The following is a 14,700-nucleotide window of genomic DNA, read 5'->3' on the forward strand; positions in this document are numbered from 1 at the left end:
CATATACACACACACACACATATATATATAAGATATATACACACACACACACACTATATATATATGTATATATACACTATATATATATATATACATATATATATGTCTATACTCTATATATACATGTACACATACACTTATTCTTTGCCAAACCATTTCAGAGACAGTTGTAGACTAAAAATTATTACACTTTATCCCTGAACACTTCGGCACGTATCCCTGAAGAACAAGAACAATCTACACAAATACAACATAATTATCAGTTTTACAACACTCTTGGCTAGTATACATCCATGTTCAAACTTCCCCAGTTATCTCTATTATGTCTTTTATAGCTGCTTTGTAAAAATCCAGGATCCAGGGGAGCCTGGCTGGCTCAGTCAGGAGAGTGTGCGACTCCTGATCTCGGGGTTGTAAGGTTGAACCCCACGTTGGGTGTAGAGATTACTTACAAATAAAAATCTTTAAAAAAATTAATCATAAAAATCCAGGATCCAGTCAAGAATCATGAATTGCATTTTCTTGCCTCCTTAGTCTTTTTAAATCTAGAACCCTTTCCTCACTACTTTATCTTTCATGATACTGACACTTTTGAAGAGTCCAGGCCAGCTGTTTCAGAGAATGTCTCTAATGTGAATCTGTCTGATTAGTTCCTCATGGTTAGATCCAGATTAAACTTTTTTTCTCTTTGAGCAAAAATGCCACTTGCATGACACGGTGGGTGGCTTTCCATTGCGGTGCCTTCATTTCAGATGTCCTGGGCCTTGAGGACATGTGCCAGAGCCCCAAGACCCCCAGGGCTGGGCAGTGGGAAGGCCTGGGGAGCCAACAGGTCAAGGCCAAAGCTTCAGTCTTGGCAGAGTTCATGGCCGGCGATGGCTGTTGCCTATGGGGCCCTCCAGCTGGGCAACCAAGGCCAAGGTGAGGACTTGTCCTTCCCACCACAAGCTCCGGGTGACCAGTGGCCAGCTCCTCAGCTGATGGGTCACCTGCGGCCGTGGCTGCCCTCTGTTGACGCAGCTGCCAGAGGAACAAGGAGAGAGCTGAGCCAATAACCACGGCAATGCAGTCCCACTGGAGAGAAGGGACAGCGAGGGGACAGAGCACAATGACAGTGAACAAGAATGAAAAACCGACCAAAAGGGTGCGAGACAGAGGGGACACACACACCAGACAAGGAGAGAAAAGCAGAGAGTGAGAGACACAGAAACTTCGAGACTCAGACACACAGGCCCATGGGGAAAAGGAAGCACCAGCTGACGCCCTTCGCCAACAACTTCCAAGTCCGCTTCTTAGGCTCTTGGTTTTAAGATTTTGGAAAGTGAAGGGGCTTAGCCGGTTAAGCGCCAGACTTTGGCTCAGGTCATGAACTCACAGTCCGTGGGTTCGAGCCCCGCATCAGGCTCTGTGCTGACAGCTCAGAGCCTGGAGCCGGCTTCAGGTTCCGTGTCTCCCTTTCTCACTCTTTGCCCCTCCCCTGCTTGTGTGTGCTCTCTGCCTCTGTCTCTGTCTCCCTCTCAAAAATAAAAAATAAACAGGGGCGCCTGGGTGGCGCAGTCGGTTAAGCGTCCGACTTCAGCCAGGTCACGATCTCGCGGTCCGGGAGTTCGAGCCCCGCGTCGGGCTCTGGGCGGATGGCTCGGAGCATGGAGCCTGTTTCCGATTCTGTGTCTCCCTCTCTCTCTGCCCCTCCCCCGTTCATGCTCTGTCTCTCTCTGTCCCAAAAATAAATAAATAAAAAAAAAAAGTTGAAAAAAAATAAAATAAAAAATAAACATAAAAAAAAATTTGGAAAGTGAAAAGTGTGTGTTTTATACTGGTCAGATTCAAAGGGCACAAGGGTTTCTCCTAAGCGCCCATGTGGGGTCACCCACTCACTCACTCTGTACTTTTCCAAACACAGAAGTTCTCCCTGGTGCCCCCAAACCAGGCCCTGGGCCAGAAGTTTCCTGCCCTAACTCAGAATGTCTTCCTGTTTTTCACAGAGCTGTCACCCACAAAGAAACCTACTTCTAACACATCTGGGGTGAAGGGGAGGAGGAGAGAAGCAGACAGAAGGGAGGATCCAGAGAAAAGAAGGGTGCTAAAAATAGCCTTCCCTCTGTGGGTAGGGAGGAACCCAAGACTGGGGGGCGGGGGCTGCCCAGTGGGTGTGACCTTAGCTAATAATAATAGGCCAGGGTTTTCTCAGGAGGAGAGGGACTGGGAGGGGTGGGGGAGGGTGGACAGAGAGAGAAGCTGCTGGTTCCTGGACACAGCAGTTCTGGGATAGGGCTCCCCACAGAGGAACTTTGCACGGACGGAGAGGGCTTTCTGATAATAATGTGCACTGTCTGTACTTTTCTTTGGCAGGAAGAGAAGAAAATGGGAAAAGCCATGACCTTGGCTTCAGGGCTCAAGGCTGAACCCCACGAGGCCCCTTTCTGCCTTTGGCCAAAAGGACCAACCCCAGGCCGTGCGTGTGTCTTACCGAGGAGGTTGAGGGGCGTCAGGGGGCGGGAGAGGACATCCTGAAAGCTCTCCAGCCATTCCCGCTGCTCCTTCTCGCTGGGGCAGGTGAAGACGAACCTCCGCTCAGGGGTGATGATGGTGAGGCCAGCTTTCCAGCGGTTCCCTCGGATGCCCTTGGGCAGATCTTCATATACATCATACCCCTGCTCGTTGCTCCCAAGAAAAACCTGGCCCTGTTCAAAGGCATCCTGGAAATAGAAGATGTGTGGTCATCAGAGGCCACACCTGGGGCAGAGAGACACCTGCAGCCCTGCCATCTCCCCAGCTCTATTTTAGAAAGAGGTGTTTTATGTGCATGGCAGGGGTCTCTGCTGGGGATTTGTTTGGTGGGACCCAGAATGTGAAAGGGTAAAAAAAACATAAATCACACATGTGATCTGTTAAAATAATACTTGACATTTATGGACAGCTTATATGCCCCAAGATTTCAAGCGGTTTACCTTAAGTAACTAATGCAATCCTCATGGCAACCTCTGAGGAAGAAACCGAGGCACAGAGATTTAAGTGCTCTGCCCAAGGCATACCACGAAGTGGCAGGGCTGAAAGTTCTAAAGCCCACAGTCCTAACCACTAGCCTCCTGGTGACAAGTGAGCACTGGAAACTGGAGGACGAGAAATGACCTGTTTAGCTGCATTGGCAGCATTTAGGATACACGACTTCCGGCAAGGCGAGAGAGAATAGCTCCACGCCCGGGAGATGACTTGGAGGCAAGCAAAGGTGGAGGTGTGTCCCTCGCTAGGCTTCTCCAGCCCTGTAGCTTCCCCCATGGTCCCCGGCTAGTACTGACCCCTCCTCTGCTTGGGGGTGCATTGGAGAGGGGCCGGCAGTGGCTCTTACCAGTGGGTTCTTGTAATAGAGCAGCCTCCGCTCCTGGGGATCCAGGGCGAACCACCTTTTTTTGAAAGGTTCTCTCTGCTGCAAAAGAGGGAACCTCATACCAGGGTCAGCCGAGTGGGGGTAGCAAAGAGGTCAGAGAGCCGGCCTGGGCTACACCTCGGGAGCTGGCCAGTCCCCTCCCCCTCAGACACCCCAGGGCTCCTCCCTGAAGGCTCTGCCCACCCTCTCACCCCCTGCCAGCTGCTCCCCGTGCCTCTGGGTGCTGCTGTGGGTAGGAAGAGGCGCCCTCCTCCTTCTCAGGTTGTGGACAAGAAGTCTCAGAAAAAGGAAGCTGGGGAAATCAGAAGTAGTCACTGCTCAGCAATGCTGAAAGCGCTGGCCTTGGCGGAATTGCAACCGAGGTCAGAGGAAAGAAAGCCCCCGGCAAGAATCACCGAGGACTGGCGTGCCATTGGCTGGTGAAGGCAGAAAACACAATGTGCAACCCTTCCAGTCCTTGTTAAGCTGCCCAGGGGCTTTCTTTCACACCAATTGCCTAACCCCTTCCACCGCAGTCTTGACAACCATCTGGTCAACATGGTACACCTTTAAAAAATCAAAAAGCATTGAGTTGCTGCTGCTTTGGGAGTTTGTTTTGTCTTGTTTTGTTTTGCTTTGTTTTGTTTTGTTTTGTTTCGTTTTGTTTTAGGGGGCTCCCTCTGCTTTCCCTTCTCCTCCTCCCTTCCCCTCTTCCTCCCCTTCCAATCACCAGGACCCTCACCAGCCAGACTCCTGGCTTGGAGCCTCACCCTTCTCAGCACCCAGGAGGGGGCTTAAGATACCCTCACCACAGGCCTCCAAGGGAGGTCCAGGAGCGGCCAGGCTTCCCAGCCTTCACAGATGAGTGCAGATGAGCAACACTGGGGGTTGGGGCAGGTTCAGTGAAAGAGCAGGGGCTGAGTTGGAGGGAGGGGGTGTGTGCTGGGGAGGGGTGTGTCCCTGTGTGTGCAGAGGTGTGTTTTCTCAGACCAATCACGAGCCCCCGTCTCACTTGGACGGACGGTCCCAGTAGGTCCCCAGCACCAAGCACACGAGGGTTCTGGCAAGTGCAAAAGCTGTCCCCCAAAGAGTCCCTTTTCAGCTCTGCTCTCCCAGGAGTCGGCTCAATTAGATGGAGCCAAGGAGAAAGAAGCTGCCGGTGATGCTGATAAAGGAGGAGATGCCCACGGGTCGGGAGATGCGCCAGCACGATGCTGGACCACATACCAGCTCACCAGTCTCCACTTGGTCTTTGGCCCCAAGAACTCACAAACACTGGGTTACTTCCCTTCCTCTTCCCACCCCCCTAGGTCCCCACTTTCCTACTTCCCAAATCCTGCCCCACTGCCTACTGGAACCAGGGCCCTGTGAGTCCCACAGAGAGCAGTGAAATGTACCTTTGGGCCCGTCTTTTCCATGAAGCCTTGTTTGAGGTAGTTCCTGGTGATGAGGGGCACGAGCTGGGGGAAGAGAGACATACACTGAACCCCTGACTCACATGCCAGGGGCTCAAGGCTCCCCAACAAAGGGGAAGTTTGGAATGGGGAAGGATGTGTGCTCGTGGTTCATGGGGCTATATTTGGAACGTGGGATGGGTGCAATATTAACATTTCACCAGAGGCAGACGACAGCATCTCAGATGTTTGCAGAGCTTACCGGCAGAGCCGAATCTTGGTTTAAGGACTTAGTCTAAGGATTCCTTCAGTATCCCCAAGAGGTAGACATCGGCGAGGCTCTGAGGAGACCCTCCTGGTGTCATCAGGGGGCATATTCTGAGGGTCTACTCTGTGTCAGGCTCTGGGTGCCCTTCTCAACCACCGAGTGAGGTGGGGTTTTTTTTCTTTAATTTGGTAAATGTTTTATTTATTTTAAGAGACAGAGTATGAGCAGGGGAGGGACAGAGAGAGACACACACACAGAAGCAGGCTCCAGGCTCTAAGCTGTCAGCCCAGAGGCCGACGCGGGGCTCGAACTCATGAACCGCGAGATCATGGCCTGAGCCGAAGTCGGAGGCTTAACCAACTGAGCCACCCAGGCGCCCCGCGAGGTGGATATTTTTATCTTTGCCGGACATCTGAACACACCAGGCCCCAGAGACGTGGTTGGGGATTTTCCCTGAGTCAGGCTGCTGGTAGGACAGAAAGCTGGGATTCACACCTAGGGCTGCCAGACGCTAGACAGACACTCGTGGTTCTCCCGCCACTTCACCATGACACTGAGCATAAACATGCCAGAGCCCTCTGGCCAGGCCCCCGGCCAAGACCTGGTCCTTACTGGGGATTCTGACGCAGGCCCACAGGAGATGGTAGCAGAGTAGGCAAGCAGAGAAAGTTCTGGACTAGGAGCAGGGGGACCTGGGATCTAGCTGCAGTTCTGACCTTGACAAGGTGTATGACCTTGGTAAGACCTTATCCCTCTCTGGGCCCATGTCCCCTGAGTAATAAGGAGACTGGATTGTGTGATCTCCAGGAGCCCTTTTGGCTTGCCAACCTGTGCTCAGAGAGGTTTCCAGGAATTAATGCTGGCCCCCTATACCCTAGGGGGTCAAACTGGCAAGCCTAGAGCTTCCAATGACAGCCCAGGCTTCCGAGGGCAGAGGGGGTTCTCCAGAGCTCCAGAGCCCAGGGCAGGACAAAGGGGAAGTCAAGTCTGGGAAGTCTGAAAGGAAGAAAACTGTGAAGAAAATAAACTCCCCTTTCCCTAAAATACATTCTGCAGGCCTTAGTTCCTTCATTTGGAAAAGAGAGTCCCAAGCTGCTTAATAGTCTGAACCTGAGCCAGGGCAAGGCTGGGCTAGGCCTAGGGAAACAACCAGAAGAAGGCAGATCACATGGATGGAGTGCTGCTTGCTGTACCTCAGAAGCCTTGGCTCACTCGATTCTCACAACAGCCCTGGAAAGTAGGCGCTGTCCCCATGGTGACAGAGGAGCAACCCGAGGCTCAGAGAGGTGAGGTGATGTGTCCCAGGTAACACATCAGCTTCTGTGACTTCAGAGGCCACACGTTTCTTAGTCTAGAACCACGTTCCGCACTGGAACTCTCAGCTGTCTGACCTCTGCATCCCTAAGCTTGAGGCAGGTCCAGGCAGTTGTCCAGAACCTCACACATACCTGGGCACAGCAGGAGTTAAGGCAACAGAGAGATGGGGGGGGGGGGGGCGGCGGTGGAGATCAACAGTGGGTGAGGGGAGGCAAGAGGACATTGAGGAGTTGGCCAAAGACCAATTTCCTCTGCAGGGGTCAGCAAAGTTGGAGAGTCAGCCCAATGACTCAGGCTGAGAGTCTGCACTTTGTCCTCCAAGATCTCCAGTCAGCAGGCAGCACCCACAACGCCTTCCTCGCAGAGCGTGCATTCACCCATGCTGGGTGCTGACTCTGCAGACCCGGAGGGTCTTGACCCTTGGCTGGAATCGCTCCCAGGGAGTTGTGATCTCGGTGCATCACCAAGCCTGGAGTGGACACCCATTTCCAAAACTTAGCTCCCTGAAAACCGTGGAATTAAGGAGAATTTAAGCTTTCAAGGAGGGTCTAACAGTTTGGAATAGAAAATACCAGTGTGGCGGGGGCACCTGGGTGACTAAGTTGGTCGTGCATCCGACTCTTGATTTCGGCTCAGGTCACGATCTCATTATTTGTGAGTTCGAGCCCCACATCAGGCTCTGTGCTGACAGCGCAGAGCCTGCTTGGGATTTTCTCTCTCTCCCTCTCTCTCTTTGTCTCTCTCTGTCTGTCTGTCTGTCTCTCTCTCTCTCAAAAAAAAAAAAAAGTTCCAGGATTAATATGGCATCTCCACCCCCATCATTTACAAAATCCTCTAAGAGCAGGGCCTAAAGCAGACACCAGCCCATAGCACCCCAGAGCTGGAAGGAACCCTGAAGATGACCCAGACCAACCACCGTCTTACAGATGTGGGAACCGATACTTGGAGAAGTGCCATAACCAGCAGCTGTCATAGAGCGAGTTAGTGACAGGGCATCCTTGAGAACCCAAGCCTCCTGGCTCGAGGCAGCATCCTCTGCCCCACACACCTGAGAGATGCAGACAGATGCCCTACATGTCTGAGGACAACCAAAATGAAGTTCTCAGGGTCACCGTTACCTTGGCCACAGAAGGAAGACTGTTCCTGTCAGAACTGTGATGGAGAAGATCCCATCACCTTCCCGAGACCAGAACACAAAGGGGCAAAGGGAGGACACTCGAATGGGAAGAGCACCTTTGGGTATTCACTTGACCTTCTTGGGACTCAGTTTCTCATCAATAAAATGGGAATGATTACCCCATCTCACTGGCTGCTACAAGGGATTACTGGATATGAGGGAATACAAGATAAAAGGGGCTGAAAAGCACTTTGAAAGCAGCACATGAAGGATCATTTGCACATTTCTGTGGGAGGAGGGGTCAGAAAGAGATGCCCCAATCCCAAGCCCCTTGACACTAGGGACAGTGGCTATGCATCCCTAAGAGAGAGTCTCACCTGCATTTTGGAGGCTGCCTTGCCATGTGTGAGGCCAAACCCCCTGAAGAAAGAGTCTTTGGTTTCCCTCTGAGGTATCCACCCCCAAATCTCGAGGTCCTGTCCACAAACAAAGCTAGTCTAGCCTCTGAGTATTTTGGGGGTCAGCAGACAAGGAAAAGAGGTGGCAGGGAAGAGACTCAGAGGCTGGGGTCCACATTTAGCTCACCTCAGACTCTGGGAGCTCAGGAAAGGCCGTTTTTAGGTACTGCAGACGGGCTGCACGGAGGGCATTGAACCAGTCCACTATCTCCTGCGGAGAAAAATGAGGACATCAGCCTGTGAGATGGAGTGGGGGAGAGGGGCTGAGTCCGCTGGCAGGAAGCGGGCTGGGTCTTCAGGTTCAGCACATGCACACACCCTCGGTTCTGCTCAGCGGCCAGTGCGCTGATCACAGAGCCCAGACGCTCCCCCCCCCCCCAGCAGGTGGGAACCCTCTGACTTGGAGACCTCCAGAGCCCGGGGGAGGAGGAAGGTGAACTGCACTAGAGTTCCACAATGGCTTAATATGCATAAGAATCACCTGAGGGTCTCTTTAAAGTGCAGATTTGGATCCAGTGGGTTTAGGGGGTGGGTGGGGCCTGAGATCCTGCATTCCTAACAAGCTTTCTGGTGATGTGATGCTGGCCAGTGGGACACAATTGGAGGAGCAAGTGTCCTCAGATGTCGAAGATGGCTCCCAAGTGGGGGCAGGTGCACCTGGGGATTCTCCTCCGGTAGAAATGGTCATGTAACTTGGGCCCAAGCCGGCTTGGACTTGTATCACACTGGGGGAATGCATCCTCGAGTGTGGGCCACCATCGTCGCTCACCTGGTGAACCACCTGTCTAGCAAGCTCTGCCTTGGCTTTGCTGCTTTGCAATGGGTCCCCCCCACAACAGCCAGAGTGATTTTTTTTTTTTTTCCAGAGCAATTTTCTCATTGACAATGCAACCGTGTCTAGCTTAGAGCCCTCTCTGCCACCCTCAGGAGAAAAATCTAAGTATGACTACTTTGCCCTCTGAGCTCTCTCCATACAAAACCATTTGCAAGCCTCCCAATCATGTTGTTCGTCCTCTCACATTCTGCCCGGCCCACCCCTCCTCCCTCCCCCCACGCCGCAACTCAACCCCAAGCCTAGTTTAGTTGTTGTAATGGGTTTCTGCCCAGTCCAAGCCCTGCTTCTGTGAGAACCACCCCACCCATTCTCACCCACTCACCGCTCACCCACAATTGCAGCCACATTTGCAGCTAAGAGCCTCCCCTTCTTGGCCACAGCAACTGGGCCAGGGCTGGGCCAAGGTAGAGGCTAAATTGGGCTTACCAGGTTCCTTCTCCCAAGAATTTGGAATGGGGGAGCCGAAAGATTGTTCATATAGCTGCAGTGCTACACCTTGATGTAATATGGTGATTGAGAAATTCATTTGACTATGGTTTCCCAGGAATGCAACATAATTACCATTTCTCTCTTGCCAGCCAAGCACACTGGCCTAGTATTCCAGAGTTCAGAGCTCTCTTGGCCTGGGAATTAATAAACTTCTCAGCTCTCAGACACCAAAGGAATGGGGCCATTCCAGAAAAGACTCACCCAGACCTTCACTTTGGTCACTAACTGGAGACCATGGGGCCAAATCCAACCTGCATACGTGTTTGTTTGGTTCCTGAAGTTATGTTTGTTTCAATCCTCTATACAGGTTTTCCTGCTTTATAGCCTTCTAGCCATCTTCACTTTTTTTTTTTTAAGTTTATTTGTTTATTTTGAGACAAAGAGTGAGTGTGGAAGCAGGGGAGGGGCAGCGAGAGAGGGAGAGAGAGAGAATCCCAAGCAGGTTCCATGCTGTCAGCACAGAGCCTGACAAGGGGCTCCATCTCACAAACCATGAGATCATGACCTGAGCTGAAATCAAGACTTGGATGCTTAATGGACTGAGCCACCCAGGTGCCCCATCCACTTCACTTTTCAATTACCTACCTGGCTCCTGCAGGCATGAGTTTGCAGCTTCTATTTATGCCTCTCTAACAGAGAGGCTGGGGCACTGAAGGGAAGAGAATGGCCAGACCCAAGCTTTCAGATGCTCTACAACTGGGCAAATGGGAGGGGCCAGAAACTGTAAGTATCAGAGACCTTGGGCACCTCAGCAAAAGCCCTCGTATAGTGATTGGCACAGAGGGGTGGCCCCGGGCATCCATTGTGGACACAGGGCAACAGCAGAGAGCCCACCATGGACCAAGAACCAGGGCTCTCCTCCATGTCTCCCAGTCCCAAGATTCTGGTAAAACCAAGGGAGGAAGTCAAGAAAGAGGGTTGATATTAGATTTCTTGCCACTTTGGGGAATGGGGGTCCTTGAATTTAAATGTTTATTTTTATTTTTATTTTTTTTTTTGAGCGAGAGAGAGTGCAAGCAGGGAAGGGGTAGAGGGCAAGGGGGAGACAGAGGATCAGAAGCCAGCCCCATGCTGTCAGCACAGAGCCCAGTGAGGCTCTGGAACTCATGAACTGGGAGATCATGACCTGAGCTAAAGTAGGACACTCGGGGTGCCTGGGTGGCTCAGTCGGTTAAGCGTCCAACTTCGGCTCAGGTCATGATCTCACGGCCCGTGAGTTCGAGCCCCGCGTCGGGCTCTGTGCTGACCGCTCAGAGCCTGCAGCCTGTTTCAGATTCTGTGTCTCCCTCTCTCTCTGCCCCTCCCCTGTTCATGCTCTGTCTCTCTCTGTCTCAAAAATAAATAAACGTTAAAAAATAAAATAAAAATAAAAAAATAAAGTAGGACACTCAACCAACTGAACCAGCCAGGTGCCCCTGGGGGTCCTTGAATTTAGAGAAATAAATAAGTACTATACTTGCACCTCAGGTGTCATAGAACAATGTGCTCCTGTTAAGAGGGCTCACTGCTCTCTCTGGCTCTCTCTCTCTCTCTCTCACACACACACCACAGTTCTTGACTCTAATCTCTCAGGAGGCCCAGCCAGATTTGTTGCCCTTAAAATAAACACCCTTGTATATTTCCCATTCATGCTCCCTTTAAGCCGATTTGAGTGTCCTCTTTTTCAACATATTCACATAATTTTTAAATAGAAACTCTTTCCTCTGGAATGCCTTTTTGACTGCCCCGCCCCCGAGACTAGGCCACTTACATGCTTCCTGTGTGACCGAGCATGACTGACAGCCCATCAACACGGTATCAGCAGGTGCCTCTTTCCTCATCTGACTCCCTCCCCAGACCGAGATCCTTGAGGCCTGCCCACGGCTCTGCCCTGTTTACCACCACACTCTCTAAACCTACAGCAGTGCTTTGTATACTGCAAAGACCCAATAAGCATTCAAGAAAAGAGTGAATTCATGAATGAATAAGTGACAGAGATGTGAAATTGCCCGTAAGATTCTTAACCTTTTACAACTGTTACCATCATGTGCCAATAAATCATTAGCAGTGGTTAATGTTTGAAATGCATTTCACCGTACTGAAATGCTTTCACATTCATGGTTCATGGTCACTCAACCCTCAAAACCCCTCTGGGAGGCGGGTGTTCTGATCTATAAACGCAGATGGAGGAGGGGAAGGGATGTGCCCCAGTAACACAGCCCAGAGCGGAGGACCCAGGGCTCCAGTTTCTGATTCCGAACCCCTGTTCCTCAGACTGCGCCACTGGAAACTCTGCCCAAAGCGTGAAGACAGCGTCCCAGTGCTAGTGCCGCTTGGGAAGATCTAGCCCCTGAGTCAGGTTTCTGGCTCCTGCTGCCAAGGACTCTCCTTCCAGCAGGGCCACGTAGAGTGGCAAAATGGACTGCGGGACCCAAGAACCATAGTCTGGGTTAATGTGCCCATGCCTCAGGGACATAGGGTTAAAACATGTCCAGGATTGTTTTGAGGATTAAGAAATGATGTATTGCACGAGGTGCCTGGGTGGCTCAGTCGGTTGAGCATCCGACTTCAGCTTAGGTCATGATCTCAGGGTTTGTGAGTTCGAGCCCCGCATCTGGCTCTGTGCTGACAGCTCAGAGAGCCTGGAGTCTGCTTCAGATTCTGTGTCTCCCTGGCTCTCTGCCCCTCCCCCACTCATGTTCGCGCTCTCTCTCTCTCTCTCTCTCCCTCTCTCAAAAACAAATAAACATTAAAAAAATTTTAAAAAAGAAAGAAAAAAATGCTGTATTGTGGGGTGCCTGCCTGGCTCAGGCAGTACAGCATGTGACTCTTGATCTCGGGGTTGTGAATTCAAGCTTCACGTTGGGTGTGGAGGCTACTTAAGAAAAAAAAATGAAGACATAAATGATGTATAGTGATAGCCAAGAACAGTGCCTGGCACAGAATTTACAGGTACTCACAAAATGTCAGACCTCACCTTTACCCCCACCTCCACTTAGCACATGACTCCCAAGTCACATGACTCTGCTCATTGTGACCCGGCTTATCCTCTTGGACCTGTACTATTGGCTTGGTCTTCTCTGACAGAAGCCGATTTTTTAAAAATGTTGATTTATCTTGAGAGAGAGAGGGAGAGAGAATCCCAGGGCAGGGGTGGATCCCACGAACTGTGAGATCATGACCTGAGCTGAAGTCAAGGCTCAGCCGCTTAACTGACTGAGCCGCCCAGGCGCCCCTGCTTTCTTAAACTTTAATGTGCTTAAGGATCACCTAGAGAGCCTGTTAAAATGCAATATCTAATTTAGTAGGTTCAGGTGGGACTGAGACTCCGGTCTAACAAGCTCCCAGGTGATGCTAATGCTGTTAGTACAGGACCACAGGACCACCTGCTGAGAAGCAAGGCCTCTGCATTCACTGCCACCCGGTCTTCCATCCACTCCTGCTGTGTTCAGACTCCCTGCCTTATCTGGATTGGCCGTCCCTGGGCATAGTCCCTCCTACCAACTGGACTCCCCTGAGTGGCTGTGTACTGTCCAGACACACCCACGGTACCTGCCGGGTGTCTCTCCCTAATCTCGCTCTGCCTTCCTCACACAGCCTTCTCAGACCAGAAGGTGACAACAGACGAAGGCAAACTGGGGCAGCAAATCTCAAGAGCAGCTGAACAAGGGAGCTGCGGGGCGGGCCTGCAGAGTCCTGGGGTGCAGGCGGGAGGCTGGGGTAGCCACACGGCTCGGCTCACCTTCCCACTTTCGTGGTACACGAACAGGTTCCTGATGTGGCCCTCTCTCCTGTAGGTGATCTGCAGCCCGTGGGGGTTCCCTATCTTCTCTGTTTCAAAGGTGGCATTCAAGTCTCTGATGCTGATGACAGCTTTGGGGCCTTTACCCTGAAAGAGAGGAAGCAGGTGACATCTCACCACCTTCACTAAGGCCTTAATGCCAACAGATAACCAATCTGTAACTTTTCAGGGCTTTAAAATGTTCTTGCTCTAATATCAAGATGCACAGAGGTTCTATTGCTCCCTGCAATTAGGTCATCCCACCATTCCTACTCAATCAGATTGGCTTCGCCGAGCTGGAAAGGGGCTTAGACAGACCTGAACTTGGGACTTGTCAAACTTTTTAGCCACAGATTTTTTTCTGAAGCAGTTCCTCTATGGAAGCCAAACCAATAAAACAGATATACAGATGAAGGCAGGTGTGGGGGCCTTGGGGCACTCCCTCCCATGCTCCACTCTGTTGGCATGGGTCTGGAACACAGTTTAAGCACTAACTGATACTAAGCAAGTTAAGGAAAAGAGTACTTTCATTCGTAACTGGTGAGAGAGGAAAATGACACAGGGGCGCCTGGGTGGCTCAGTCGGTTAAGCACCCCACTTCGGCTCAGCTCATGATCTGGCAGTTCATGACTTCAAGTCCCACGTCAGACTCTGTGCTGACAGTGTGGAGCCTGGAGCCTGCTTCAGAATCTATGTCTCCCTGGGGCGCCTGGGTGGCGTAGTCGGTTAAGCATCCGACTTCAGCCAGGTCACGATCTCGCGGTCCGTGAGTTCAAGCCCCGCGTCGGGCTCTGGGCTGATGGCTCAGAGCCTGGAGTCTGTTTCCGATTCTGTGTCTCCCTCTCTCTCTGCCACTCCCCCGTTCATGCTCTGTCTCTCTCTGTCCCAAAAATAAATAAATGTTAAGAATCTATGTCTCCCTTTCTCTCTGCCCCTCCCCTGCTTGCAATCTGTCTCTCTCGTGCGTGAAAACAAACAAACATTTAACAAAAGAAAATGATACAAACCCTCTAGACCTGTGCCAGCCATTAACCACATGTGACTATTTAAATTAAGATTAAATAGGGGCGCCTGGGTGGCGCAGTCGGTTAAGCGTCCGACTTCAGCCAGGTCACGATCTCGCGGTCCGTGAGTTCGAGCCCCGCGTCGGGCTCTGGGCTGATGGCTCAGAGCCTGGAGCCTGTTTCCGATTATGTGTCTCCCTCTCTCTCTGCCCCTCCCCCGTTCATGCTCTGTCTCTCTCTGTCCCAAAAATAAATAAACGTTGAAAAAAAAAATTAAAATAAATTAATTAATTAATTAAGATTAAATAAAAATAAAACTTCAGTTCCTTATGCCTAGCCACTTCAAGTGCTCAAGTAGCCACGTGTGGCTAGCGACTAGGGTATTGGATGGGGCAGACATAGGACATTTCCATCACTGAACAATGTTCTGTTGGATAATCTTCTCTAGAGGGAAATTTGGTCATATTTATTAAAATGTTCAGTATTTTGCCTTGAGTCACAGTTTCACATCTAAGAATCTATCCCAAGGTAGTAATTGCATCACAATGCAAACATGTGTCTCCAAAGATGTTTGTTGCTGTGTTTTTTAGAATAGTAATAACGGTGGTGGCAGTAGTAGTAGTAGTAGTAGTAGTAGTAGTAGTAGAAGAAGAAGAAGAAGAAGAAGAAGAAGAAGAAGAAGAAGAAGAAG

The 14,700-nt window shown here is 51.0% G+C and overlaps 1 protein-coding gene across 5 annotated transcripts in view; it reads right to left on the reverse strand.

The window, feature by feature from the left end:
• Positions 1–60: 60 nt before the first annotated feature.
• The window catches only part of ADAP2 (ArfGAP with dual PH domains 2), a 32,095-nt gene continuing 17,455 nt past the window's right edge, over positions 61–14,700 (reverse strand). For 2 of the 5 annotated variants that reach the window (XM_040455263.1, XM_040455267.1), the window contains exons 6-11: positions 12,967–13,113; positions 8,049–8,132; positions 4,765–4,827; positions 3,350–3,427; positions 2,471–2,699; positions 176–1,074 (exon numbers count right to left, since the gene is read on the reverse strand). In XM_040455263.1, the coding sequence (XP_040311197.1) occupies positions 986–1,074; positions 2,471–2,699; positions 3,350–3,427; positions 4,765–4,827; positions 8,049–8,132; positions 12,967–13,113 (690 nt within the window). In that variant the 3' untranslated portion in view covers positions 176–985. Of the gene's footprint in view, positions 1,075–2,470; positions 2,700–3,349; positions 3,428–4,764; positions 4,828–8,048; positions 8,133–12,966; positions 13,114–14,700 lie in introns of all 5 variants that reach the window. The other 3 variants (XM_040455264.1, XM_040455266.1, XM_040455265.1) reach the window with 3 other exon arrangements.

The sequence above is a fragment of the Herpailurus yagouaroundi genome, unplaced genomic scaffold (genome assembly GCF_014898765.1).
Source record: "Herpailurus yagouaroundi ecotype Mexico unplaced genomic scaffold, PumYag 215, whole genome shotgun sequence".
NCBI lineage: Eukaryota > Metazoa > Chordata > Mammalia > Carnivora > Felidae > Herpailurus > Herpailurus yagouaroundi.